Source organism: Phoca vitulina, unplaced genomic scaffold (assembly GCF_004348235.1).
Source record: "Phoca vitulina isolate PV1807 unplaced genomic scaffold, GSC_HSeal_1.0 scaffold19, whole genome shotgun sequence".
Lineage (NCBI taxonomy): Eukaryota > Metazoa > Chordata > Mammalia > Carnivora > Phocidae > Phoca > Phoca vitulina.
The window spans coordinates 29,703,055-29,730,868 of NW_022589722.1; the positions used below are offsets into that span (position 1 = coordinate 29,703,055).

At 57.0% G+C, this 27,814-nt stretch overlaps 1 protein-coding gene across 2 annotated transcripts; it reads left to right on the forward strand.

Moving 5' to 3' along the window:
- The first annotated feature begins 1,889 nt into the window (after nt 1–1,889).
- On the forward strand, nt 1,890–23,534 carry PARVG (parvin gamma). Of its 2 annotated transcripts, XM_032416785.1 has the most exons (13): nt 1,890–2,087; nt 3,198–3,292; nt 5,373–5,437; nt 7,240–7,342; nt 8,304–8,444; nt 9,380–9,495; nt 10,995–11,050; nt 13,410–13,432; nt 16,334–16,392; nt 16,588–16,656; nt 18,743–18,844; nt 22,765–22,837; nt 23,280–23,534. In XM_032416785.1, exons 2-13 carry the CDS (start codon nt 3,214–3,216, stop codon nt 23,387–23,389), a joined length of 996 nt encoding a protein of 331 aa, XP_032272676.1. In that variant the 5' UTR covers nt 1,890–2,087; nt 3,198–3,213; the 3' UTR covers nt 23,390–23,534. The 2 variants fall into 2 exon arrangements, with proteins under 2 accessions (XP_032272676.1, XP_032272674.1); XM_032416783.1 differs by lacking the exons at nt 18,743–18,844; nt 22,765–22,837; nt 23,280–23,534 and having other exon boundaries at nt 16,588–17,163.
- The last annotated feature ends 4,280 nt before the right edge of the window (nt 23,535–27,814 follow it).

Genomic DNA, 27,814 nt, shown 5'->3' on the forward strand with positions numbered 1-27,814 from the left:
CCCGGCTGGCGGCCGGCTCAGAGCTCCAGCCATCTCTTTCTGGGCTCTGGTGTCCTCCCTGTCCTCTGCCCCGCTGGGCTTCGGAGTAGCCCGTCTCGGGGGGCAGCACCGTCTCTTCTGGGTTCCCTTAACCTGGCCCCAGCCAATGCTTTATTAAGCACTCTTCAGCCCCCCATTTGGGCATGCCATCTCTGCGGGGACTTGGCAGCACACTGACCCCTGGGCCACGCCGGGCCCGCCACACTTGCCCAAGCCAAGCGGGTGTGTGGGCACCGCTGCTTCCCGGCCCACTGAGCCACAAACCCCGGGCTCGCACGGGGCCATCGGGGCTGGGGGGGTGGGCGCAGAAATGGGATCCTGCCCCTCTGTGTCTTCCTCTGCAGGTGGGGATGAAAGCAGCACCTGCCCCAGAGGCTGCCCCCAGTAAAGTTAAAGCCCTTAGAGCGATGTCTGCTGCATCTTCAGTTACTCAATAAATATTAGCAGTAATAATCACTAATACCTTCTGTCATTTTTGTAAGTTCTTGGGAACAACGCCGCTTTCCTGCTCATGTGCGCCCTTGTTCCTGCTTCCGACCTGCTCTGCCCCTTTTCTGCCTGATCTGTCAGCAGAGAAAGGGTGCTTGGCTTCCTGGTCCCTCAGCACAGTCGCTGCTGCCGTGAATACTCACAGGTTCATCCTGGCCCGGGAAGATTCAAGTGCAGGACCCCAGCTCGGGTCTGAGCTGATCGCCGACTCTCCTGCCGTCCTGGGGCCTCTCCTTCTCACGCCTAACACCTTCGCACGCGCCGTTCCCTTCACCTGGAACATTCTCACACATCTTTAGCGGGCAAACTCTTATTCATCCGTCAAGGCCCATTTCTTCTCTGGAAGAACTTCATCCTCTAGGCAACAGTAGCCAGCTGCATTTTTTTTTTTTTTTAAAGATTTTATTTATTTATGTATTAGAGAGCGAGAGAGAGAGAAACAGCATGAGAGGGGAGAAGGTCAGAGGGAGAAGCAGGCTCATCGCTGAGCTGGGAGCCCGATGTGGGACTCGATCCCGGGAGTCCAGGATCATGACCTGAGCCGAAGGCAGTCGCTTAACCAACTGAGCCACCCAGGCGCCCCAGTAGCCAGCTGCATTTATGCATCGAGTCCGCTTGGTGTCAGGCCTTGTTCTAGGCACTGGGGCACAGAAGACCTTCAGAGCTGTGCTAAGGAATCCTACAGACGACCTCTTTTAGATGATGCAGTTAGGGAAGGCTTCCTGAAGGAGGAGGCGTTTAAGCTGATGATAAGGATGAGGACTTAGCCCCTTTAAAAGCTGGGGCAGGGGCTTCTAGGCAGAGGAAATAGTAAGGCATGTGGTGTGTTCAGGAAGCAGAAAGTTGGTCAACATGGCTGGGAGGTTTGGAGATGGGGATGGAGATCTAACCAGCAGGTCCATCAGGACATACGCTGGGCTGTGCAGAGTAGATTTTAAGAACGATGGGATGCCATTGGTGGGTTTTGAGGGGTCTGGGACGTGAGCATCCAGGCAGGGGTTGGGGTGTGAGAGGCTGGCTGTGGGGCTCGAGCAAGGAGGCTCCTATGTGGTCCAGGCCAGAGGAAGAGGGGAAGAGGGGCTGGCTGGGTGGGGGCGTGGGGGTGGAGGGATGGCCTGAGGCCTGGCTCGAAGTTCGCTAGGGGCGGGGATGTGGGGGTCTCTGGCCTCGGCAGCTGGCTGGCTGGCGCTGGCCACTCGGAGATGGTGAGGCCGGGAGGGACTGGCTTGGGCTGCGTGGTGGGGAGGGGAGAGGGAGAGAGGGAAGAAATCGCAGATCCGAGTTGCCTGCGAGGCATCTGAGGGCCAGGAGGTGTGGCTGGGTGGTTGGGGCTCCAGGGACAGAGCTTTCCGGTGGGGCTGTGGAGGCAGCAGGCTCTGCGGCCCAGCGAGGAGGAAGCTGCATGCAGACGCCTCCGAGCAGGCCCTGCGGAAGCCACAGGCCTGGAGGAAGTGAGCAGCGTGGCCCCTCCAGCCCCCCACGGCTAGGAACTTAACTTTTATTTGGAAGCCAGTGATCACGAGCTACAGCTTCATTCCTGGTGTGAAGGAGGCAGCCGGGTGAGTCCTCCTGACATCGTAGCTCACGGGAGCCCTCGGCTCGGGGCTTTCTGCCTCTCTCTAAAGCTCGGGAGTCAGAGCTCAGCGAGGGAGGGCTCCCGGGGGCTTGTGGAAATGGACCCCAGAGGACACAGCCTCAGCTGAGGCCGCACCGGGAGGGAGTCGGGCCAGGCGAAGCCCTGAGCCCCTCTGCCCCTCCGGCCCCCCAGGCTCGGAAGCGGCCGTTCCTCCCTCCTGGGGCCGGACAGGCAGACGGGCACCATCCCATTGCGTGGCCAAGCGGGCAGCCTCCCTTTCCCCCTGCCACCTCCCCTGAGCTTCATCCAGCGTGCGGGGAAGAGAGGCCACCCGGTTTCAGATGAAGAAACAGGCCCGGGGCAGGGAGGGGCTGCCCGGGGCGGCCGACGGCTTGAGGCCGTTCCAGCTCTGTCCACTCCAGTGCCTTCGGAGAGCTCGGAGTCCGGCCCTGTCTGTAAAGGTCTTTGGGACCAGAAAGGGAGGGGATTTGTCCAATGTCACACAAGGAGAACGAGGAGGAGCCAGCCTGGAACCTGGGCCACCTAACCCCCAGGCAAGGCTCTTTCCTCTTCTGTGGCCGTGTCCTTTGAACCGAATCCTGTCCAAACGGAGCTTGGAGGTCTATCCAGGGGGTAGGGTTGGATCCTCGCCTCAGGGCAGGATGGAGCTGCCAGCAGTGCCCCGGTCCCTGGGCTGGCTGCTAGGGTGATGGGGAGGCTGCAGCCCCTGTGAATGCCCCCATCTTTGGGGGCCTCCCTGGGGGCTGGAGCTGGCCACCACTCTGATGCATGACACCCCAGCCCCAATGTCTGTTTGGGACCAGAAACGCTGGGGGAAGACGCAGGGGCTGAAGAGGGTGGCTGAGCGGGAGAGGAAGTGAGCCCAGGGGAACAGGAAGGAGGCCAGGGCCGGCTTCTGAATCTGCCCGGTCCCGCGGGGGGTGAGCCCGGCCCCCTGCCCATAATGAACCCGTGGAGGGGGCTGCGCACACTCTGTAAATGTTGGCCCCTCCCATGCTGGCATGAGCAGTGAGACCCCCCCAAACCACAGAGAGGCCGAGGATGATAAGCCTTCTATCCCCTGCACCCCCAGGGCCAGCAAGGGAGAAATGGAGTCAGAGTCCTTATACAACCTGCTGCAGCTCCCTAAGGTGACGGGCCCGCCGGCGGAGGAGGAACTCCCACAAGGTGCCGTGTCCAAGTGGGGCTGGGGGGGCGGGCGGGGCGGGGGAGGTGAGGGTCTGCACGGCAGGAACCCAACAGGCAGGTCTGGGCGCTGCCTTGCTTTCCAAGTTGTCATCCGAGCACCCAGTTCTGTTCGGCCCCGGCCGATTCCTTCTGCTTCACCCTTGACAGCCGCCTGCCCCCGCTTCCAGAATCTTCGGCAGGCATCCCCATTCCCCTCGTGACCGCACATCTCCAGGTTAATGGTGATGTTAAGAGGAGATTCCAGCTGCTGCTATTTATTTAGTAGTAGCAGCATCTCATTTATTGCTCTGAGGGTAGATGTTCCTGCCTCCTTGGCGTACACGAGGAAACTGAGGCCCAGAGAGGAATGTAGCAGGTAGCAGGTGACTCCTTTACTGCGGCGGACAGCAGACATCTGACGCCTCGCGGAATGGGGGCTTGTCGATCTGCTTCCTTCACACGCCTGGGTCCCTTTGCAAAGCGGGGTGGCCGTAGGACGGGGGAGTTCCGCAAGTCTGTTTTCTGAGCTTGGGGAGCTTGTGGCCGCTGCCCATGACACCTCCCTCCCAGGAGACAGTCGGAAAGGACAGTGCAGGTGCCCCAGGCCATCCTCACGCTGTTACAGAAAAGAAGCAAAATAGGGAGCAACCCAAAGCTCCTGCTCAGCAGAGGCTTTAAGCGAACTCACTGGAATTTATGTCACCTTTCAAACCTAAGTGTGATGATGGAGAGAAAGGGTTAGATAATTGAAGTGAAAGAGCAGAATGCAACTTGATCGAGATGCTGTGAAGACAGCCTTTCGAGATAGGCGCTGTGGCCGAGAGACCCCCGGGGGTGGTGAGCGAGACCCTGGCGGCCGGGCGGTGGGAGGGGGCCGGGTGCAGGGGTGGCCCAGCCTCACGAGGCTGACTTCCTTTGTTGTCCCGGGGCTCTCTGTTTATAGAGGGTTTGAGGCTGGAAAGTGTCATGAGCAAAACTGCTGTTAGCGGTAGGGCTTAGTTATTTGAAAAAATATTTATTTTGTGTTTTACAGTTGATTTAGAACTATTTGAAGTACTGGCAGGCAGAGCTGGAACGTGTGATGATTGAGAGCGGTAGGAAGCCTGCTCCGGGAAGGGGTGGGGTGAGGGTGGGGTACCACCGGAGCCGTTCACCCACCAACTCCCCAAGCGTTGGTCCGGAGCCGGCTGGTGCCCAGCGGGTTAGATAGCCCTCCTTCTTGTCGGGAGATATGGGGCTGGGTAGTACTTGAAGGTTTTCAGAACGTCTAGGAAAAGTCCCCAGCTGCGTCATATGAAGACAGAGGCATTGCATTTTGTGAATTTGGGCAAGGCAGTCCCCACAAGGTGACTCAGTTTCCCCCATGTTCATTGAGACTAGATGATCTTGCAGTTCCCTCTCAGTCTTGACAAGTGTGGGTTCTGTGAGTCTAGAATGTCAGGAAGCTGCTGACCAGGATCCTGGGGCTCAGAGAGTCAGCCGGGGTGGCCTCTGGGTCCTGCCCACACCAGGGAGCCGGGCAGATGCAGGAGGACTCCGCCTCGGGCCCTTGGTGCCCAGCCCCTGGGCTTGCGTGAACCTGCATCTTCTTAAGTGGGTAGATTTGCCAGATAAAACACAGGAGGCCGAGTTAAATTTGAATTTCAGACAAGAAATAGTTTTTCAGGCTGGGTATGTCCCCAAAATATAAATATTGTTGTGCCTGAGGATGAGCTAGTGCTCATGAGGGAAATGAGAGGGAAGGGCGTTTAGGGTGTGGCGGGAACAGCATGGCAAAGAAAGAGGCGTGGAGGACGAGGCGTGTCTGGGAAATCCGAGTCACTTTAGACGTTTGATGCTCAGGGTGTGTGTGTGTGTGTGTGCGCGCGTGCACGTGCTTATGTGTGTGTATCTACGACTGTGTGTATGCATGTGTGTGTGTGCATGTGTGTGTTTGTGTGTATGTGTGTGTGTATGTGTGAAGCACAGGACCAAATATCCCTCGTGTCAAGGTGCCTACATACCGGTGACCTACAGGGAGAGAGCTGCCCAGCTCCCTGCAGTGTCCCCACACATGTGTCATGCTCACCTCTGCTTCCAGGAGAAAAAAAGAAATACCTGCCCCCCACTTCCCGGCAGGATCCCAAATTTGAAGAACTGCAAAAGGTACGGCAGCTTTCTGTGGTCTCCCCTGATTTCTCTGGAGGCAGTCTTTTCATCTTCTTGGGGTGGGGACAGCAGGCCACCCCCCCCGACCTCAGGCCAGCGGGTGGTGACCCTGCAGGTCCCTGGCAGACCTGTTGAATGACTACATGAAAGAACATTTATTGAGCACCAACTGTGTGCCTTTACATAGATGATCCCAGCAAGCCTCATGACGGTCAAGAGGCATCTGCTGTTTTGCATCCCATGGAGGGAATAGTGAGGCTCAGAGGGGTGACTGGTGGGGGACACAAGGCTGGCCAATGGCTGACCAGAACTGGAGTTTGACCCAGGCCCCAAACCGTGTGCCCTTTCACCTGTCTGAGGCAATGGAGAACTGGCAAAATGGGCAGGAACGGGCGTGGTTCACCCAGGTCACCCGGTTTCTCCATGGCTCTGAGTCTGCCGCTGTGGCTGCTGGACCAGCTGAGCACAGGCAGGCTCAGGCCTCCGTTTTCCTCTGCCCTACTTCTCCAGTCTCCACATGGCCTTTCTGTTGCCTCCTCCAGGGAGGCCTCCTGGCCTGTACCACCTTCCACCCCCAGATTGTGGCCATTTCCCATCCCTTCCTTTCTGCCTCCTGTTCCCTCACTCCCTCCATCCCACCTCTCCCACCATCAGGCACTGGGATGCAGGGTACAGCCAGCTCGGTCCCTCCTGGAAAACCTGATGGGGCGCTGACATGTCTTAGTTTGGGCTCCTCCAAGAGCTGATCCTGAGATAAGGGTTTGGGTGTAAGTAGTGAGTCGGCAGGTAATAGAGGAGACAAGGAAAGCAAGTAGGGAAAGGAGATTGGGAGAGAAGGGGCCGCCAGGGCAGGTGCCGCTGGTGGAAGCTGAAGCCTGCTGGGCCCCTCTGGGAGCAGGGGCGGAGGTGGAGGAGCTTGGGGGGTTTCCTCACCAGCTCTGGAGTAGCTGGCGCTGCTCCCTTAAAGGCTCAGGGCTCTGCTTCCTGCCCTTCTGGCCTGTTGAGCCCAGGCAGGGTGGGGCGCCCGGGCAGAGCTGCAGAGGGGGTGTCCCCACAGCCGAAAGTCTGGGGGATAGGGTGGGACACCCACAGCCCCTGTGTCGGTGTCCTGGGGCTGCCACCACCAAGTACCCTGAACCACGTGGCTTAAAACAAGGGGAGTTGATGGTCTCCCAGCCTGGAGGCTGGAAGTCCTAAGTCAAGGTGTGGGCAGGCGGGTTCCTCCCGGAGGTTCTGAGGGGGAACCCATCCCAGGCCTTTCTCCCGCCATCAGAGGTCTCCAACAACCCTTGGTGTCCCTTGCTGTGTAGACGCGCCACTCCAATCTCTGCCTCCTTGTCACGGGGCCTCCTCTGTGTGCCCAGTATCGTGTCCTTCCTCTCCTTCTGAGCTCTTACCAGAGGTGCCTGCTTCGTGTCCAGATTTCTACCAACAGCCTCTTCGAGGCAATTTAGGCTTTTCCTATCAAGGGCCTTCAGTGCTCTTCCCAGTTATCCAGTCCCACAGCCACGTCCCCACTTACAGGGACCAGTTACAGTAGCTTCCCGGCACTGATACCTTGCACAGGACAAAAGACAGCCCCACCATGCCCTGGTCCCTGGGAGCCCAGAGCGGGCCCCTAACTCAGCCGGGGAGAGGAGGGAGGGCTTCCCAGAGGAGGTGACATTTGACCTGGCCTTGAAGGATGGGTAGGAGTTGGCAGGTGGGAGGAGGGCATTCCGGGCCGAGGTCAGAACTGAGCCAGGTGGGGGACCAGGTGAGGAGTGGTCCCGGGTCAGCCGTCCTCTTGGGATCTGCAGGTGCTAATGGAGTGGATCAATGCCAAGCTCCTCCCTGAGCACATTGTGGTCCGCAGCCTGGAGGAGGACATATTTGATGGGCTCATCCTGCACCACCTTTTCCGTAAGTAGCAGCTCCCAGGGCTGCACGGGTCTGGGCCCCAGCCCCCCAGCCCGGCCCCTCCAGGCCCCCAAGGGTGGGCTCCTCACTCAGCTTCACCCTCCTGCCCCCTGCTGAGTGTCATGTATGGAGCACCTGCTGTTTCTAGGCTGCGGTGGATAACAAAGAACCCAGGTCCCCGGCCTCGGGCTGCCCCCGGCTGCTGGAGGAGACAGGCCAGCAGGGAGACGACCCAGGCGGGTAGAGGTGGGCTGGGCTCCTGCCCGGGGGGGCCCCTGTCTCAATCTGGAAACGCCTAGTGCTCCCTAGGTCGCCTTTACTCTCAGGGCTGCCTCCTGGCCCCAGGCAGCTCCCCTACCCTGCCCCCAGGTACCCTCCCCCTTGCTGTTGAGATGTCAGGTTTGGTCTACACATCTGCCTTCTGCACAAAGCTGTGAGGTCCCAGAGGCCTGGGGTGGGCTCGATTCCGGTCCTCAGCCAGCCTGGGAGCCCTTTGTAGTTGGTGACCGAATGATCCTACCAGCCCCTTCCCCAGCACCTGCCATGGAGCAGGTGTGGTTAATCCTCAGAAAAACTCTATCCTGTTAGTGTCCCCATTTTACAGATGAGGAAACTGAGAGGCCTAGTCACTTGTCCAAGGTCTCAGAGTGAAGAAGGCGGGGGGAGTCAGGATCTGAGCCTAGGAGTCTAGGCCACACAGCCTTGCAGAACGGAGGTGCACAGAGCTATGCAGAGGGCTAAGGGAGCAGGCACGGGGTGGTCAAGGTGAGGGGGCCAGTGGAGGGCAGCTCAGAGGGCGTGGGCTTGCTCAGGTCACACAGCTTATGGAAGGGGAGGTCCCCCAGTGCCCTCCCCCTTCCCCCTCCCATTGTACTCCCCCCTCCCTCCCCCTCCTCCCTCTTCTGCTTCCCTCCACCTCTCCCCCCACTCCTTCCCTGGCTCTCCCACTCTCTCCTGCCCTTAGAGATGCTGACCGGGCTCAAGCTGGAAGTGGAGGAGATGGCTCTCACCGCCCCGAGCCAAAGGCGCAAGCTCGAGGTGGTCCTAGAGGCCATCAACCACAGTCTGCAGGTGGAGGAGCGGCAGCTCAAGTGGAGCGTGGGAAGTAAGTGGGGCCTCGGCTGGGGCAGGGTCTAGGGGAGGGCGGGGGGCGCCTGGGTCCCTTTGCACCAGTGGCCTCTGTTCACCCGGCAGCTGTGCTCACCTGCCTTTGGTATGGGGACACCCTGGGGGCTTGGAAGAAGCACGGCCTCCTGGGCAAAGTCGTGCACCTGTTGGGAGCAAACAGCCCTACGCACTTCCGGACCGCCGCCGTGTGGGTGGCATAAACTCGGTCAACCATGCAGCCCGTTTGAATCCCAAGCACCGCGAGCCCCCACTTACCTTGTCAGATGGGTGCTACCAGTCCTCTTTCATTAATTGGTTTAAGTTATACCTGCAGGGCAGGCTTGTGAGAAATGAGCATGAGCACAGCACCCAGACCCCGACCCCAGCCCATTAGCAGTTCAGTACGACCTTCCCGCCATTCGGAACCCCACATCCCTCCCATTTTCCAGATGAGAGCACTGAGGCAGAAAGGGGTTCTGTACCTTCTCCGGGGCTGGGGGTGATGATGGAGCCGTTTTCAAGCCCAGTTTTGTTGGGTCTCCTGCCACTGCCTTTACCACTTGGTTTAAAGACTCGCTTTCAATGCCCGATGTGTATAATGTTGGCCCTGAATTAAGTCACACTCATCTGAATCCAGCAGTTTCTCCGGGCAGGACCCCACTGTAGGGCATCGGGTTGCACACAACTGTCAGCAGGGACTGCCTCTGTGTCTGAAGCCCCGTCCACACGGTGCCTTGTGCTGCATTTGCAGAGCGGGGTGACAAGAGCAAAGGGTGACTGTTTTGGGTTCAGAATGAGTGTCTCCAGAACTCTGCCTTCCAGAAGGCTGGATGCAGAGCTCCTTGGTCTTCAGGGGGTGGTTGTGACCACAAAGAGACCTCCATGTGGTCCCAGGTTTGGGCAGCCCCTCAGCTCTGACCTGTGCCCCCCCAGCCATCTTCAGCAAGGACCTGCTGGCCACCTTGCATCTGCTCGTGGCCCTGGCCAAGCACTTCCAGCCCGACCTGCCCCTTCCGACCAACGTCCAGGTGGAGGTGATCACCATGGAGGTACGAGGCTGGGCCTCAGGGGACCCCTGTGTGTAGGCTGAACATTTTGGGTCCATATCACCATACCCTGGATTGGGGGTGCTGCATGGGAGGGGACTGACCCTCCCTTGAGATAGATCACATCCCTCCAGGACAGCCGTGGGCGCTGGGCTGGAGCTGTGGGTGGGAGATGTTGAGAGTCCAGGGGGGCCATAAGTAGGTCTGCAGGCTGGCCAGTCCCACTTACCTCAGTAGATAGCATCTGCTGGTGGGGGTGGTGTTAGGAAGGTCCTGGCTGATGGCAACCATGTCACATGGGCCATAAGTGGTCATCTGTTCATGGCCTTTGGGAGCCTTCACAGCCTTGGCCCATAGCACTGCAGTGGTGCCCCTTGGTCACTATGGATGGCTGTGACTATTCACGGGAGCCTTCTCAGGTCTCTCCACCTGCACCTCCGCCTCCACCCTTGCTCTAGCACACTCACAACTGTGCTGAAGTTCATGTCCCTGGAACCCACGGCTTCTCCCTCAGGCAGAGTTTGAGCACCACAAATGGGCCCCCACCTACTCCTGCTCTCCGTTACTCCTTCCCCCAACCTCCCAGTACCTGGTGAGCATTGGGACTTCCTGTCTTCGAGCTTACCTTTCACTCAGGTGAAATCATTCTTACTTTTTTCAAAACCATTGATTGAAATTCTCTACTAAGTAGTGTCGTGACTTTGTTTATAGTTCTTATGTAAATCAGAGGTGACTTTATTCCTTCACTCCTTCACTTATTCATTCACTCATTCATCAATCCATCCACCCACCTGTCCACCCACCCCTCTATCCACCCTTCTACCCATCTATCCATCCATCCATCCACCCACCCATCCACCATCCATCCATCCATCTATCCATCCACCATCTATCCATCTATCATCCATTCAGTCATCCATCCATCCATCTATCCATCCATCCATCCACCATCCATCCATCCACTCATCCATCCATCATCCATCCATCCATCCACTCATCCATCTACTCATCCATCCTCCATCCATCCATCCACTCATCCGTTTACCCATCCATCTACCATCCATTCATCCATCCATCTCCACTCATCCATCGATCCTATCCGTCCATCCATCCGTCCATCCATCCATCCATCCATCCGTCCATCCATCCATCCGTCCGTCTGTCCATCCACGCATCCATCTGGTCATCATTCATTCATTCTTCAGATCAACTCATGTTCATTGACTCCCTATGAGCCAGGCACTGGGTGAGACCCTCGGGATACCTGGGGAACAAGACAGACATTGTTCTCATCCTCATGGGGCTCAAGGCTCATGAGAAAGAAAAACATTGAGTCAGGCCACAGTGATGAGAGCTGTCTAGGAACCACCTCTGAGGAGGGGATGAGGTAGAGTAAGCTGGGTTCCTTGGGGCTGCTCTGGCAACTACAGTCTTTTAATGGCTGGCATGGGTCCCTGAGTTTTCTGGGATTACTCAATTTCTTCCCCTTTTTTCTTTCTTAGAGCACCAAAAATGGTCTGAAGTCAGAGAAATCAGTGGAACAGCTCACTCAGTGCAGGTGAGGGAAGAACCAGGACCTACAGCAGAGACCAGGCTATGTTTTTTTGAGAATGGGCAGTGGGGCCTGGGGCCGGGGTCCGATCAACCTGCCCTTTGTGGGAGGGGCCCTCACACCTCCCTAGCTTCCTCTCAGCCCCCAGAGGGCCTTGCTGACCCCTCAGCCCTGCTGGGAGCCCTTCCATCTTGCTGGGCCTCACAGGGCATGGCCGTTTATGGGCTGTTAGGCATGCCAACCCTTGCCAGCTCATTTCATCCTCTGCACAACCCAACAAAACAGGCAGAATTGGGGTTAGAAAAGGGGCTGTGGCTCCCAGTCCTGAGATCACACCATAGCCATTGTGGGCCAGGAGGAATCCAGAACTGGGGTCAGAGGACCCCGATGCCATGTTGGTTCCCCTTTGCCTGGTGCCCAAGTGCTGGATATGGGTGAGGGAATCATCCATGGCAGGGAGATGCTGCAGTTGAGCACAAATGTTATAACAGGATGACAGAACCCCGCTGGCCTCCCAGTGCCCAGAGACAAGCACACCAAACACTCCCTCATACCACCAACATTTATTGAGCACCTACTGTATGTGGGGCAGGAAGCTCTGTCCTTGGGTGTCCATGTCAGCCAGCTGTTTACCTGTTTACCTTCGGTCTGTCTGGGCAAGCAGGATGCTCAGCCAATGAGCTCTTCCCTCTGCCCTCCTGGAGGGAAAGGCTCTCCCAGGCAGTGCTGGCCAGGTCTTTCTGGGTTGGTCTGAGAGTGGGCCTCTTGCAGGAGGTTGTAGGTTCTCCTTTTTCCTCTAACATTTGCTGAGGGCCCACTATGTGCAGGGTGGGCTGTGTAGCTCCTGTGACCCGTTTGACCCTCACAGAGCCCAGCTTGAGGAGTCAGTTATCTCTAGCTCACAGGCTTGGCATGCAGCCCCACCTGGGCTTAGCTCCCCATCGGTGGTATATGAGCTGTGTGACCTTGGACAAGTCACCTCCCACCGTGCTGAGCCTCTGCTCCTCTGAAAAATGGAGACCCATTCCTACCTCGTGGGCTGTTGTGAAGGTTATAGGTAATGTGTGCTTGGGGGCCTTCCCCCACCTGGACTCCCTCCAACCCTGGGGTCCCTCCAGTCTATGGCTCCTGTGGGGAGTGGAAAGTAGTGAAACCAATGGAAAGTTGATGACCAGTGTCCGCTGTGACCCAAGCATGTGTGCTGAGCAGGGCAAAGATTAGGAGGAGGCCGACTTTTGCTGGCCCCTCATGCCAGGGCGTCCGGTTCACACACAGGCCCATTTAACCTTCCCCAGGGCACCCTGCGAAGAAGCCTTGCTCCCCTCTGACTCAGTGAGGCTGAGTGACCTCGCAGTCACCCAGCTGCTCGGTGACCCTGACCTGGCTCCTCCTCTGAGCCAAAGCTTCAGGGTCTGGAAATGAGTCTGGGGAGCTTGAGTGGGAAGGTGTCATCTGTTCATGATGCCACATTCCTGCCCCGCTTAGGCTCCTACAATCATCCTTCTCCACCCCTTTATGAACTTGGAACTCCATGATGGCTCCCCTCAGCTCCCAGCCAGTGTCTCGGGCAGCATGGGGGCGTCTCTCCCTCTGGCACCCTGGTTCATGCTGATGAGCTCCGGGTCTCTGCTTTAGGCTGCCCGCTCTGCCCTGCACAGCCCAGTCCCCTGCTGAGGGCCACGGTAATGGGGGGGGGGCACCTGGCTCCCCTGGGACCGCCTGGCCTGCTTTGGGCCCAGACCCTTGCTTCTCAGGGGCGGTGCGGGCATGGAAAATTTGACACAAAGTCAAAGGAAAACCATTCAAAACAAGAAACACAGAGTGAAAGAAGCCAGACCCAGAAGAGTGTGTGCTGTGTGATTTCACCGACACGGACTCCCGGAACAGGCAAAACGCATGCACAGTGGGAGGGATCAGAGCAGTGGTAATCCTGGTTGGGGGGTCATGGGGGTGGCAGGGGGGAGAGCACGTGGGGGTGCTAGGAAGGGTCTCTATCTCTTTGGGGTGCTGATCCCACAGGGGATATGTAAAAACGCACCCGTGATAAACGTACAATTTGTGTGTCTGGTTGCACATATAACGCCTCCCGCCCCGACCAAAATGACAACCACAGAAATGATAAAACCCAGACATAACTCGGTGCGGAAACCTCCAGGGAAGGGAACGGGCCTCCTTCTGGCCATTTGCTCTGCACAAGGACCCTCCCTGCCTGCTTACGAAGCTGCGGGGGAAGAAGGAGCCGCCAGCTTCGTTGTCAACTCTGCCCGTGCCAAGTCTTGTCATATGAAGAAACTAGAGGTCTGAGGATGGTATATATATTTTTTAACCATTTCTTTGCCTTTCTCCCCCTACAATTTCCCTTTAGCACAGACAAGGACCAACCTGCGAGTGAGTACTATTGTACCTTAAGGGGATCTGTTCCTCTTGGGTGTGTGTTGACACAGATGTGATGACGAGGGGTGCCTTGCTGGGCGTTCTCACCCGCTTTGCGCCCTGCTATGTGTACCTCGAGCCTTCTTCTGGTCCATTTGTCCCTCCTCCTGTCTGTCAGTCCGTCCATGGATCTGGCTATTTCCTCTCCTGGTACTGCTCGTGTGGGGGAGAGATTTATAATCCCCACCGGTGGTGACGGTGGGGTTGTTACACACGTGTGGACTCTGGAGCCAGATGGCCTGGGTTCGAACACTAGTGCTTCCTCTCTGCAGCTGTGCGAACCTGGGCAAGTGCCTTAGCCTGTCTGTGCCTCAGCTTTCTCATCTGTAAAATGGGATTAATGACGGCACCTACCTCTTGGGCTGGTGATGAGGGTTGAAAGAATTTGCAAATATGCTTAGCACAGCGTGGGTACCTCATCATGGCTGGTCTGGGACGTGGCCGCTGCTCTCATGACAGACCTCTTCACCCATTGACTGGTCCAGCCATTCCTTCCTTCCTTCCTTCATTTTTTATAATTGTTTATTTTAGTTTTCTTTCTTCTGTTTTTTTGGTATTGATGTGAACTCATGGACTTTTTTTTTTTTTAAAGAGAGTGGGAGGAGGTGGAGGGAGAGGGAGAGAGAATCTTTTTTTTTTTTTTAAAGATTTTATTTATTTATTTGACAGAGAGAGACACAGCGAGAGAGGGAACACAAACAGGGGGAGTGGGAGAGGGAGAAGCAGGCTTCCCGCCAGGCAGGGAGCCCGATGCGGGGCTCAATGCCAGGACCCTGGGATCATGACCTGAGCCGAAGGCAGACGCTTAACGACTGAGCCACCCAGGTGCCCCGGGAGAGAGAATCTTAAGCAGGCTCCCCACTCAGTGCAGAATCCAATGTTGGGCTTGATCACATAACCCTGAGATCATGACCCTGAGATCATGGCCTGAGCCAAAATCAAGAGTCGGATGCTTAACCGACTGAGCCACTCAGGTGCCCCCAGAACGTGTAAATTTTTATTTGTTCCGTATGTTTTAATCAGTGCAGTATTTTTTCTTTTTTATACTGACATTATACCATCTATAGCCAATGAGGATTTTATTTATTTGTCAGAGAGAGCATGAGAGCACGCACAAGCAGGGGGAGCAGCAGAAGGAGAGGGAGAAACAAACTCCCCACTGAGCAGGGAGCCCGATGTGGGGCTCGATCCCAGGACCCTGAGATCATGACCTGAGCCGAAGGCAGATGCTTAACTGACTGAGCCACCCAGCATCCCTCATTCATTCATTCTGCAGCCGGTTGGCCTGATTGGCTGTTCATCCATCCATCCACCCACCCACCCTTCTATCCATCTATCCATCCATCCACCCACCCACCCTTCTATCCATCTATCCATCCATCCACCCACCCACCCACCAGTCTATCCATCTATCCATCCATCCACCCACCCACCCACCAGTCTATCCATCTATCCATCCATCCACCCACCCACCAGGGCATCCATCATCCATCCATCCCAACATGATTTTCCTCCCTAAGCCCTCCCCACTTAGGACACATTGCTGTATGGGCTGGGGGTTCCATGAGGGGCACCCCACCTGGAGAGCTGGAAATAATGTCCTGTGAGGGGCTTCTGAGAACAGGCTGAGGGAGGATGTGTGGGGGGAGGAAGGAGAGGGGAGGAGCAGGGAGGCTGGCTGGTGTGTGTGTAGGGCAGCATGAGGATGGGAGTTGTTGCTCAGGGAACAGAGCTTGTCGGGGGGGCAGCATGAGGGTGGGTCACATGGTGAGGGGCAGGGACACAGAGCAGGACCTCCTCACAACCTTTTTCTAGCACATTCACGCTGTTCTGGCTCCTGTCGACTGAGCACACGTTTGCCTTCCATTTCCTGGCTCCTTTAGGGACACGAGTCCCCTGAGCATGGGCCAAGGGGTCTGGAAGGAACCACTGGTGTTTCCACCATGTTTATGGGTACATTTGAAAGGGCATGCTGCTATCTGGTGCTACCTTTCCCTTTCACTAAAGAGGGAACCGAGGCCCAGAGAGGTGAAGTGACTTGCTCAGGGTTGCACAGCTGCTGAGTTGCAGGGTCGGAAGGTAATTTCTGCTAGCTAGCTGGGGCATTCAGTGCCCGAAGACTGGTCTCCCCCAGGGAGATGTGTGGGCTGCAAATATTAGGAAGACAGCTTGTGGGAAAAGGGCATTCGTCTGAGGACTCGGGTGTCTGAGGCGGGCCCAGGGCCTGAGCTGCTGAGCTGCCAAAATGCCTCTTTTGTTCCCGACTCTCACAGGCATGACTCAGCTGCTGAGGGTGGCGGCCTTTTGCACGGTGCAGGGCTCGATGTCCTCATTCTGCCAACCCAGAAATGCTGGGGAGGAGACCTATAGGCCGAGTGTCCGTGTGGGGTTGGCCCCTGCCCAGCCACCTATGTCCGCTCTGGAACCTGTGGGCAGAGCAGGGGCCTGGGAGGAGGCAGGGCAGCTTCCCGAGGACGGGGTGGTGGCGGAGCGGACGCCATAGGCATCCACTACAGAAAGGAGGACCATTAGTGAAGCCCTACTCTGTGCCCAGCCACCACGCCAAGTGTGTTATGTGGCCCCAAATTTCATCTCTGCAATGACCCCATCTAGTAGGTATTATCAGCCATACTTTGCAGATGAGGACACCAAGGCACAGAGAGGGGAGGCAGTTCCTCCTGGGCCACACAGCCAGGGGAGCAATGACCCAGACAGACCCAGGCCCGTTTTTTGAATTCAAGAACCCGGAGGTAGAATGACAGCTCCCTCTGGACTGGGGACCCTGAGAAACTTGTATGGAAATACAGTCCCTGTTTGGCGGCATGGTAATGAGGTGTTTATTGGATCTGTCTGCAGAGGACATCTTTGATGAATTATTTAGGCTGGCTCCGGAGAAAGTGAACACGGTGAAAGAGGTAAGAGAGATCAAAGCTCCCAGTCGCCCTCCCGCTTGTCCACCCTGAGTCCTGCAGGATGAAGGGGAAGGAACAAGGCCCTCGCTCCTCACCTGCTGTGCTTCGAAAGCCACGCAAGGGGCTTTCTGTCCCCTCCCGAGCGGGAAGGTGGCAACCGAAGCCCTGGACCTAAGGTCCTTGTCCTTCCTCGGGTAGGCCATTGTGAACTTTGTCAACCAGAACCTGGACCGCCTGGGCCTGTCTGTGCAGAACCTGGACACCCAGGTAGGGACTCAGCCGTGGGGCCCCCAGGCAGGGAAGGGCCATGGGGTGCAGGTGGGGAAGAGGGTCCTGCGGGGCCCTGGGAGCCGGGTCCCGCCCCCGTGTGGCCCAGGATGTGTCGCCTCTCAGAGCCGTGGGGTCCTCCTCTCTAGTGGGGGGCTGTTGCTGGGACGTAGCCTCACCAACCAAGGACACTGCGGGGATCTCGCGAGGCAGGGACCGTGGGTTCCCCCATGCGGTTGGAGCCCCCCTCGTGTGACTGCATTTGCTCACGGTGTCACGTGCCCGACGCTGTCTTAGAGCCTCTGTGGGCCCCCCAGTTGCCCAGCCCGCCGCAGCTGACTTCACCGAGTGCCACCGTGGGGCAGGAGCAGAATCTTACCAGTCAGCCTTGTGTAGGGGGCCACGGCCTTCCACGAGGACACCGTGCACCTGTAATGCCCCCTCAGCACAGAGGGGAACAGAGAAGCTGGGAGGCTAGTTGTCAGCCCAGGGCCTTCGGGGCCGATGGAGCCTGCTGGCCACCGGCCTCATCCACCTGCCACCATGTTCCTGCCCATGCAGCGTGGTGGCCGTGGGGGAGGGAGGTGGAAGGCAGGTCTGGCCCCCGGTGGGCCAAATGGCTTATGGCGATCTTAGCCAGAGCTGCTGACTTCTGACGCACCTGGCATTAGCCAGCGAGGGACGGGGTGCCAGGTATCTAAAGGCAATAAAGTCCTCACTATGTGCCAGGCCCTGAACAAAGTGCTTTACATCCAGTAACTCCTGAATCCTCCTGACAGTCCCTGTGGGGGGAGCAGATACTACCGCATTTTATAGATGAGGACACTAAGACACAGAGATGTCGAAGAACTCATGCGAAGTCACCCAGCAATAGAGCAGAGGACCTGGGATTTGAACCCGGGAGCTGAGGCCACAGTTTGTGTGCATCAGCACGTCCCATGGTGGCCACAGGAGAAGCCGTGTGTGATGTGCTGTGGTGACGTGGCGGGCTAGCGATACCAGGCTCTGAACCTGACGGGTACCAGATGGACACATGCGGCCTGGGCTTCAAGGACACCTCCTTCACATTATCTGCGTGGCCTTGGGTTGGCCTTCTCTGAACCTCAGGCTCCTCTTCTTTTAAAATGAGTTTAAGGAGACCAGCCTCATAGAATTGGGAGCGATAAATAAGATGATGAACCTCTGGTGTTTGCCATAGGACCTGGTACACTGTGGACATGCCATAAATGCTGAATTTGGGGTTTTATTATATCTTATGTGGGTATATAAGGATGATCCTGTAGGTTTCCATTTTACCTGCTTCTCGTCTTTATCTCTCCCTTGGTGAAGGAATGGCGTTCGGAAAATAATGATATGTGGGAGGACCGTATGTGGAGACTGTCGGATAAAGGGAGAAGTTGAAGTCCCTGGTATTTTGGGGGTATTACCAGGGAATATCAGCAGAAAAGATTTCAGACCGAACTAATAACATCGGAGCAGACTTAATATGGGGAAATTCTATTAAGGACTTCGAGTGGTGGTTTTCCCTCCAATAGCTAATCTTGTGTTTTGTATCTTTGAAGAGATTGAGTAGGATTACGCTAGGATATGATACGCTGGTGGCGGGCTGGCGGCTTTATCTCTGACCAAACAGACCGCGCAGGCAGAAATATTAATGTGGCAGCCAGCAAAATGAGCCCCGTGTGCTGTTCTCTGCCTCTTCCGGAGGAATAATTTTACACTCAACTCTGTTTTCTCCTGTGTTCCTGTAGCTCACGGATCAGTATGTGGTTTAAAAAGCGATATTCAGCTATCTCACAAGATAATGTGAAAAGAACCTATTTTACAGAGCGTGTGGTCTGTGCCAGGTGGCCAGTGAGTGCTTGCTACCTGCTGCCGCCGATGTTTACAACACACTGCAAAGGTCGGGGATGTTGTCTTTAAGTCTCAGAAAGACAGTTGAGACTCAGAGAGGTGCGTGCTTCCTGCAGCGCCACACAGCCCGCGGGAGGCAGAGCGGGAGGCAGAGCGGGAGCCAGAGCGGGAGCCAGAGTGGGAGCCAGAGCGGGAGCCCTGGGCCGTCTGCCTCCAACGCTCTGCTCTGCAGTTTGCAGACGGGGTCTTCTTACTCTTGCTGATTGGACAACTGGAAGGCTTCTTCCTGCACTTGAAGGAATTCTACCTCACTCCCACCTCTCCTGCGGAAATGGTAAGTTTTCCAGAGGTTTCCTTGATGTAGGCCTTATGGAGTTGGCAATACCAGTCTCCTTATTCACTTCCAGGAGAAGTGAAGGGTGGAGGGGAAGTTTGTTTGGTTGTCCATGTATCTACCCATCCATCCACCCATCTACCCAATTCATCTGCCCATTCACCTGCCTGCCCATCCATTCATCTGTCTATTTATCTACTCATCCACCCATCCACCCATCCATCCATCCATCCATCCATCCATCCATCCACCCTCACACATATCCATTGACTTGCCTATTTGCCCATCTACCCAGTTTATTCATCCATTCACCTGCCCACCCATCCATCCATCTGCCTACTTATCTGCTCATCCATCCATTTACCTGCCCATCCATCCATCCATCCATCCATCCATCCATCCATCCATCCACCCTCACACATATCCATTGACTTGCCTATTTGCCCATCTACCCAATTTATTCATCCATTCACCTGCCCACCCATCCATCCATTTGCCTACTTATCTGCTCATCCATCCATTTACCTGCCCATCCATCCATCCATCCATCCATCCATCCATCCATCCATCCTCACACCTATCCATTGACTTGCCTATTTGCCCATCCACCCAGTTCATCCACCATTTACCTGCCCACCCATCCATCCATCCATCCACCCACTTATCTGCCCATCCATCCATCCATCCATCCACCTATCCAGCCCCCATCTGCCACCTGATCCTTCATTTCTTGAGGTCCTGCTTGGTGTCAAGCTGTGGCGTGTGGGTCATAAAGATAGTCCCACACAGCTCCTGTTTTTGAGGGCCTCTCAGTCTATACCCACTGTACTCTCAGTGATGTGTGGTTCCCCAGGGCCACAATGAAGTGTGTTGGTTCAGGGTGGGTGGGTCAGTTGGGGACCCGGAGGAAGGAGCGGTTGCTATGATCTGAAGGAGTCTGGGAGGGCATAAGAGGTGACACATGTTGTTGATCAGCATTTGCTTTGCAGAGTGAGGGCACCCCAAGGGGAGGGAACAGCATCAGCAAAGGTTCAGGTGTGGACAGAAGCACGGAAATCTCAGGGTTGCGTCCATCTGTGGTTTGCACCGCTGCAGGGGTGGGCCAGGGCATGGCAGGGGTCAGGAGTCTCCCTGTGGCCCCTGCAGGCTGGTAGGCTGCTTGGGGGACGGCTAGCCAGTCCAGGCAGGAGGGTCTGCGTCCTGACCCAGGGGAGCCGGGGAGAGGATGACAATGCTGGTGGCAGCGACAGGCTTGCCTACATCCCCACGCACAGCCTCCCCGCCTGGCGGGCTCCCGTTCCCCTGCTCTGCTCTTCAGCCCACCGGCCTCCCCAGCCATCCCGCAGGGCGCCACAGTGCTAGAGCTCCTCACGCTCTCCCCGCTCGGGGTATTGCCCAGGCTGTTCCCCTGCCGGGAAGGCCCCTTCCACAAGAGACATCGACCTGCCAGTGAGGGCAGGGGATTCTCACTCCTCTGCAGATGAGGGGCAGCACCGGACCCCATCATCCGGCCCCACGTCGGGGCAGACGTGGCAGGGGAACCAGAAGCCTCGGTCCAGTCCCTGCTCCACCACCAGCTCACGGCCTGCACCTTGGGCTTCTCGTTTCTTCCCCGTGGGCTCACAATCCCTGCCCTGCCCACCCCTCAGACCACGCAGACGGAGTCTGGAGGGTCACAGAGGGGAAGCATCGAGGGCGGGCGGTCCCTGGGGCCCCTGGCCTGCTCGGGACTGGCCAGGAGTCTTCGTGAGCATCAGCCCTGCCAGAGGTGATGCTGGAGGCATGGCTGAGATGCGCTAGAGCACTGGGCAGGTGGCGGCCTGCCCAGGACCCCAGGTGGCCTGCTTGGCTCTGTCCACGCCAGGGTCGCTGTGGCCCGCTGGGAGGCACCCCCTTTATCTCTCCAAGGCGGCTTCTTCTGTAGAGCAGGAATACCAAGCAGGGCTGCAGGCCAGTTCCCAGAGCCAGCCTTGGGGCCGTTTGTGGGAGAAGGAAAGATGTCTGTCCCTTTGGCCTGCCTGTGGCCCTGGGGAGGGTGAGAGCCGCAGTCCTGGGGATGGATCAGACCTGTGCTGGGCCACTGGGAGGGCCCAGGAGGGTCAGAGCCCAGCCGAGGTGGTGGTGCTTACCCTACAGCCAGAAGGCAGAACACGGAGGTGGGGGAGAAGGCAGGAAGATGGAAGAGCACGGGCCACACGCAGGCCAGGGAGCCTGGGGAAGGGGCTCAGAACCGGGACCCAGAACAGCACAGGTGTCCCCTCTTTGTTACTCGGGTGTTGGGCTTCACGGGACTTCAAAGCCTCTGCCCAGGATTCGGCATGCTCGCAAACCCCAGTTACAAGCCAGGGACAAGCATTCTTACTCCTGATGTCCCTGGGGGCCGTGAGCCCGCTCTAGCCACCGATTTTAGAACCAACTTCCCAATCTGAGCCACACTGCATGGGGGGGCGAGAAAGAGCCTCTTTGCTCAGACCCCAAGAATGAATTTTTATAGGACATTGTAGGTAACCTCAGCCGCAGGAGCGTATGATCAAAATGCCAAAGAAGTTATTAGCTGGAGGGCGGGGACCACAGTCCTCTCCGCCGGTGGGACACCCGAGGAATCGTATGTAATCTTGGCAGAGTGGCCCCTCGAAATTGGATGCCTTATTATCAGGCCTTCCTTGCCACTGGTGTTTATGTGAGGCTGTCATCCCTTCCAGGAAGACAAGCGAGGGACAGAGGGAGGGAGGCGACTGTCTGCTCTGCAGAAATCAAAACACCGGCATCAGGAATCGTGGGCTTCCTCCCACATTCAATTATTTCTCCCTGGGAGGATTTGAGCACACCCTCCTGGATTACAACCTTCCCTCAGCTCCGTGCAACGTGGTGGTTTTACTTTTATAATCTCAGGCCGTGCATGGAAGGGAAGTGACACCAGGGGTAGAGCATGCTGAGACGTCTCTGGAGCCTGCAGGGCTCAGGTCAAGTATGGGCTTGACGAGCTGAAGCAAGTGTGATCATTTTTATAGTGTCAAGAGACGGTTCTCAAGGCACCAACTCCATGAGGGCAGGGAGGGGGTCTGGTTTGGCCCCCTGCTGCCCGGCCAGCCCATAGTAGATGCTCAATAAATGTATTTTAAATAAGCGAGTGGACAAAGTGTTTCCAAAACACTGGTCCCACGAGGTGCTCCACGACAAGTGGATCCTATGGTCAAACAGCTTGGGAAACCGGCTTTAGACCTGCTTTGCCCCACACCAGGCTGCTGTCCCCAGGAGAAGGGCAGGGTCTTTTTGATCGTATTGAGGCCTAAGGGAGAAACTAGCCACGAATAGGGAAAACCCCGCTAACAGAGTGTGTGCTTTGAGCCAAGGGCTCTCCGGGCTCCCTTGGGCTCCCACCCGGCACCCCGGATCAGGTCACGGGGCAGATGGTGGTGACTCCACTCTGCAGGTGAGCAAGGTAGGCCCAGGGGTGCCAAGCGACTTGCTGGAAGTTACCCCATGAGCAGGGATCTGAACCCATGAGTGCCTCGGCATGGGCGGCTGCTCCAGCCTCCAGCCCACTTTGCACGGACATCAGAGTGAGACAGACCTGGTTCTGCCACTTTCCATCTTGTAAGCTCGTGTGAGCCCCTTGGCCACTCTGCACCTTGCTCTCCTCAGCTGTTTCCGATGGGGCCTCTGTTGCCCACAGTCCTGGGGCTGCAGCAGAAAAGGCCAGGATCAACCTGTGTTCTTTGCCCTGCCTAAGTCTCCTTGCCCGGCAGGACTTACCTCTAGGTGTCACCTCCACCAGGAAGCCTTCCCTGACCTCCGGACCGGATGCCCCTCCCCATAACTGCCTTCCCCACTAGAGGTGGCCTCCTTGAAGTGTGAGGCCTGGGACTTGGGGGCCCAGGCCTGGGTTGGGGCTAACATCTGGTGGGGTCTTATCACAGCTGCACAACGTCACCCTTGCCCTGGAGCTGCTGAAGGACGAAGGTCTGCTCGACTACCCCATCAACCCCGAAGGTGAGCGCATGGCCCATGTGGGTGCTGTGGTGTCAGGGGACGGCCTGTGTCGGGGTGGTCCTCTTGCTCGGCACGGGGCCTTCCCACGACGGGAAGACAGCTTCCACCCACCCTGCTGGAGGAGGGGGCCCGGGGAGAGGACACAGGGGTGGAGACCCCAGGGCAGGCTGTCCAGACGGATGAGACCTTGAGGAATTATATGTGGGGGGTACCGCAAGAGGGGTGCAGGGGAGGACTGGGTGGGAGGAGGGAGGCAGGGCCATGTGATGGGTCCCAGGACCCAGGCCTAGCATGACCAAACGTCCTGTTTGACCCCAGGTTTAGCCCTGATGTCCCGTGTCCCAGGAAGCCCCTCGGTCCCGGGCCAAGTGGGACTGTGGTCACCCCCCTCCTCGCCCTGGCCGAGGCCTCACCAGCTGTCCTGCTCTCCTCTGGCCCGCAGACATTGTGAACAAGGATGTCAAGAGCACGCTGCGCGTCCTCTACAGCTTGTTTCGAAAGCACAAGCTGCAAGAAAGCACAGATAGCGTGCCCCGTGGATCCCCCAATTAGCGGTCACTGCCCCAGAAGCTGCTTCCCGGAGCCTGCCTGCCTGCAGCAGCCGCGGGAAGACCCAAGGGCCCCAGAGGGACCTGCCCCACCGCACAGCCCGTGCCCCCCGTTTCCTGTGTGTCTGCGGCGTGCCGGCCCCACCCCCACCCCCATTCCCGTGTCCGTCTGAGTATCTTTGAATTCAGCAGGCATGCATGGATCTGTTTTGAGCCACCCCCTGGCCTCACTCAGTTTATATTAACAAGTGTTATTTCTGGGAGGGATCTGGGGAGGCTGTAGTGTCCTGGGAGAGACGGTTCAATCTGCATGTGTACGAGCTCGCCCCCCCCCCCCAGTGCAGCTCCCCTTCCCACAGGCCGGGCGTGGAAGGTGCTCGGAGTCCCATCTCCGAGGGCACCCGTGGGGGCAGCTGAGAGCCCAGTGATGCTGACTTTCCCTCGGGCTCCAGGGCCTGACCTTGGGAGCAGAAAGGACTCTTGGGTGTCAGGGCAGATGGCCAGAGGCCCCAGCCTGCCCACAGTTAGCTATTGCTAGCCTGTCTCTCCCTCAGGGGGATGGACGTGGCTCCAAAACCAAGCCCCCGAGCCCCTTGGGGCAGTTAAGTTGGTTACTTGCCAGAGGAACCGTGGGCCAGGCCCAACCCCACAACGGTGGCAGAGAACCTTGCCCAGAAATCCCAAAGGAGAAATCTTTGTGGTCCCCCAGTCTGTCCCGGGGAGGGGCCTTGCTCTCTCTCTGCTGAGACTTGGCACTTGCTGCCTATGTTTCGCAAAGAATCAGTCCCTGGAGGAGGGTTGACCATGGCCGTCCCAGTAGCCGACGCGGGGCGGGAACCAACCAGGACAAGGCACAGGGGACAGGGGGGCAGGGCTGGCAGGGGAGGGCTGAGGTGGGCCCCCCGGGGCTGCTGCTGCGCTTCTCCCCTGCATTCCCAGCTCAGGACCCCCATCGAGGACAGAGCCCGCTAGGTCTGGGGTCATCACAGTTTGATGGCCTTGGCCTTGGGGAGGGGATTTGCAGTAGGGGGCTGGTGCGGGCCAGGCCATCTCTGCTCCCCGGGGCCGCTGCCACCGCTGTGCCCGTCGGGAGCATTACCTGTGCCTCCTTATCCTCCAGAGTATCTCCTGCTCTGAAGCCTCCTTTGTCTGATATTAATACAGCGAGGTATCTTTTCCGTCTTTCTACTTTCAAACTCTCTGTGTCTCTGTATTTAAAGAGGATTCCTTACAGACACAAATAGTTGTATCTTTCTGACCAATCTGAATGCCTCTGCCTTTTAATCACAGGATTCAATCAGGTTTTTTTTATTGTGGTAAAACACACTCAATAAGCTGGCCATTTTGGCCATTTTGAAGTGTCTAGTTCGGGGGCATCAAGTACCCTCGAAGTGCTGTGTAACCATCACCACCATCCGTCCCTCGAATTCCTTCCATCTTGCCAAACTGAGACTCTGTCCCCCTTAGACAGTAACTCCATCCCCCACCCCCTGCCAGCCCCTGACACCCCCCATCCCCTCCCCCTTCCTGACCAGACCCAGGGGCGCAGCTTCCCTTGGGGGACCCACCCCACTCTCCATGTCCAAGTCAGAGCTCGCCCCTTCCCCTGTCCCACCTCCTGATGCCCCATCTCAGCCTCCTGGCCCCCAGGCCACAGATCCATGGCTCATCCAGAACCCCTTCCGGGGGAACCAAGTCTTGCCCTCATCTTGCCTCTTAAACTCACACCCTCCTCTCTTCCCCTCTGCCTCTGGAGCTGTCCAGGCTCTCACCCCCATGTGGGGCCAGGATACGGTGACTCCGCAGCTGGGCTCTCTACCTTTCTCCCCTTTGACCCCAGCTCCGCACCAACACTTGGGGTTTTTCTGTCCTGGGATCGTGATTACATTAGTATTCTGCTCTAAATCCCCCCTGGTCCCCAGCCTCCCCGCAGCATCCGATGCCCTGGGCCCTCCCGGCATGCCGGCCTTGTGGTCTACCCCCTGCCCCACCCCAACCCTTCCCGTCTGCTTTCAGCTCGGTTTCCGGGCCTTTCTGCTGCTGCCCCTGCCTGAGATGCCCATCCCCCTGTTCCAGGAGCTTAGTTTTCACAAAGTGACGATCCTTGAGGAGTCAGTGAGGGAGGGGGAGCCCCCGGTGGCACGGGGTGGACGCCTGGGGGTCCTGCCTGGTGCTTGGAGGCGGTGGAAGCCATAGGTCTCACAGAGGAGACCAGGGAGGCGGACAGGGAGCCCTTCCCTCCGTTTAGCTGGCTGTCCCTGCCCCCCACCCCGGGGAGTCTGACTCCTGCAGGGGTTGCGGGGGAAGTGGGAAGAGGGATGATGACAGTGGCTGAACGGGAGGACAGGCAGGCCTGAGAAGAAGCTGGCAGTCTGGGGCCGGGTGTGCAAACAGCTTTGGAGTGACGGGAAATGCCTCGAAGGAAGGCCGGGGTGCTGCGGAGTTGAGCCGCTTCCCAAAATAATCCAGGGGGGCAGCTGTCGCAGATTCTGAAACTGGGTCTGGCTGCCTGAGCGGCAGGAAGCCCCGGGCCCCACACCAGCCCCACTCTGGGAACAGATGGCACTAGGAATATTTTTTCTTTTACCAAAGGCAGCTGGTAAGCGAACAGCTTGTCTGGAGAGAAGTGTGTTCCTCCCTGCTCTCTCTCTCTCTGGCAACAGATCAATGCCGCTACCTCCCCTCCTCCAGTCCCTGCCCCTATGGGCTCTTTCTCTGTAAGAGGCAGGGGGACATCACAGGCCTTTCTTACCTGGGAGCTCATGGGGTCCTCACCCATGGGTGGGTTTAACTTAGGGAGCGGCCAGGGTGCCTTGATCTTGGGGCAGCAGGTTCTGGGAGTCCTGGCTGGTTGGGCAGTGGACGATGAGGATGTCCTGGACATGATTCTTCCAGGAAGAGCCAGCCAACTGATCTGGGTTGGCCAAAAACTGCACGAATTCATTCAATTATCCACGAGCATTTCAAATCGATCGGTATGCTTATTGCTTGTAAAGGTGATACATTAAGGCACAGATGGGATTTTACATCTGTACAAATCATTGCGCACAAGCCGTTCCTAATAGACCTTCCCTGAGCACCTGCCAATGTGCAGGCCCTGGGCTCAGAGCTGTGGATATAGAGATGGTCAGATGGAGGCCCTGTCCTGGAGGAGCTCAGAGCCCCATCGGAGGAGGCAGGGAGGTGCGGTGGTTTCAGTGCAATGCTTGAGTCAGATTCTGGGTGAGAATCCTGGGTGCATCCTCCACCTGCTCTGTGATGCAGAGTGAATCACTCACCTCCTTGAGCCTCAGTTTCCTTCTCTGTCAGATGGGAGCAAAGGAATCTGCTTTTTGTAGGGTTACTATGAAAGTTAAAGAAGAGAATCCATCTGACATTGTAACATTGCTGGGCACATAGTGTTCAATAATGTCAGGTGGCATCACCACCATCACCACCATCACCATCACCACCACCACCACCATTATCACCACCATTATTACCACCATCACCATCATCACCATCACCACCATCACCATCATCACTACTACCATCACCACCACCACCACCATCACCACCATCAACATCATCACTACTACCATCACCACCACCACCTCCATTATCAGCATTATTATCACCATCATTATCACCACCATCATCATCACCATCACCATCATCACCACCATCATTATCATCATCATCACCATCATCACCACCATCACCATCATCATCATCATCATCATCACCATCATCACCACCATCACCATCATCACCATCATCATCATCATCACCATCACCATCACCATCATCATCATCACCATCATCATTATCATCACCATCATCATCATCATCACCACCATCACCATCATCATCATCATCACCACCATCACCATCATCACCACCATCACCATCACTACCATCACCATCATCACCACCATCACCATCACCACCATCATCATCATCATCACCAACATCACCACCATCATCATCATCATCACCATCACTATACCTGCAAAAACAGAACCGAAAGCCCCTCCCTCCATGGGTTCTGGTGAGAATGCCATCACATGAGGTCCGGGCCCCAGCACATAGTTGGAGTTCAGGGCCAGACATTAAGAGCTAGCTCATCAGGTAACCTTACCTGGATTTTGCATGTCCCCTGCCCCCAGGCTCTGCTCGTTGAAACCCACAACACTACTCAGCACACCAGAGGCACTGGATAAATATTTGCTGGCTGACCCAATGACAGGGACCTCTTAGCTCTACTGGGGTGGGGCAGATGCAGACCTGACGCCCCAGGAAGCCAGTGTTAAAGCTGAGCTCAACTCTAGACTCACTGCTCTGACCTCCAGTTGGTTTCCTTGGCCCCTGGGTTCACTGGCCCCTAGGCTGGTGTGTTCACCAGCTCAGCTGAAAACACAGAGGCATATGGAGGAGCTCTGGCTCTGTG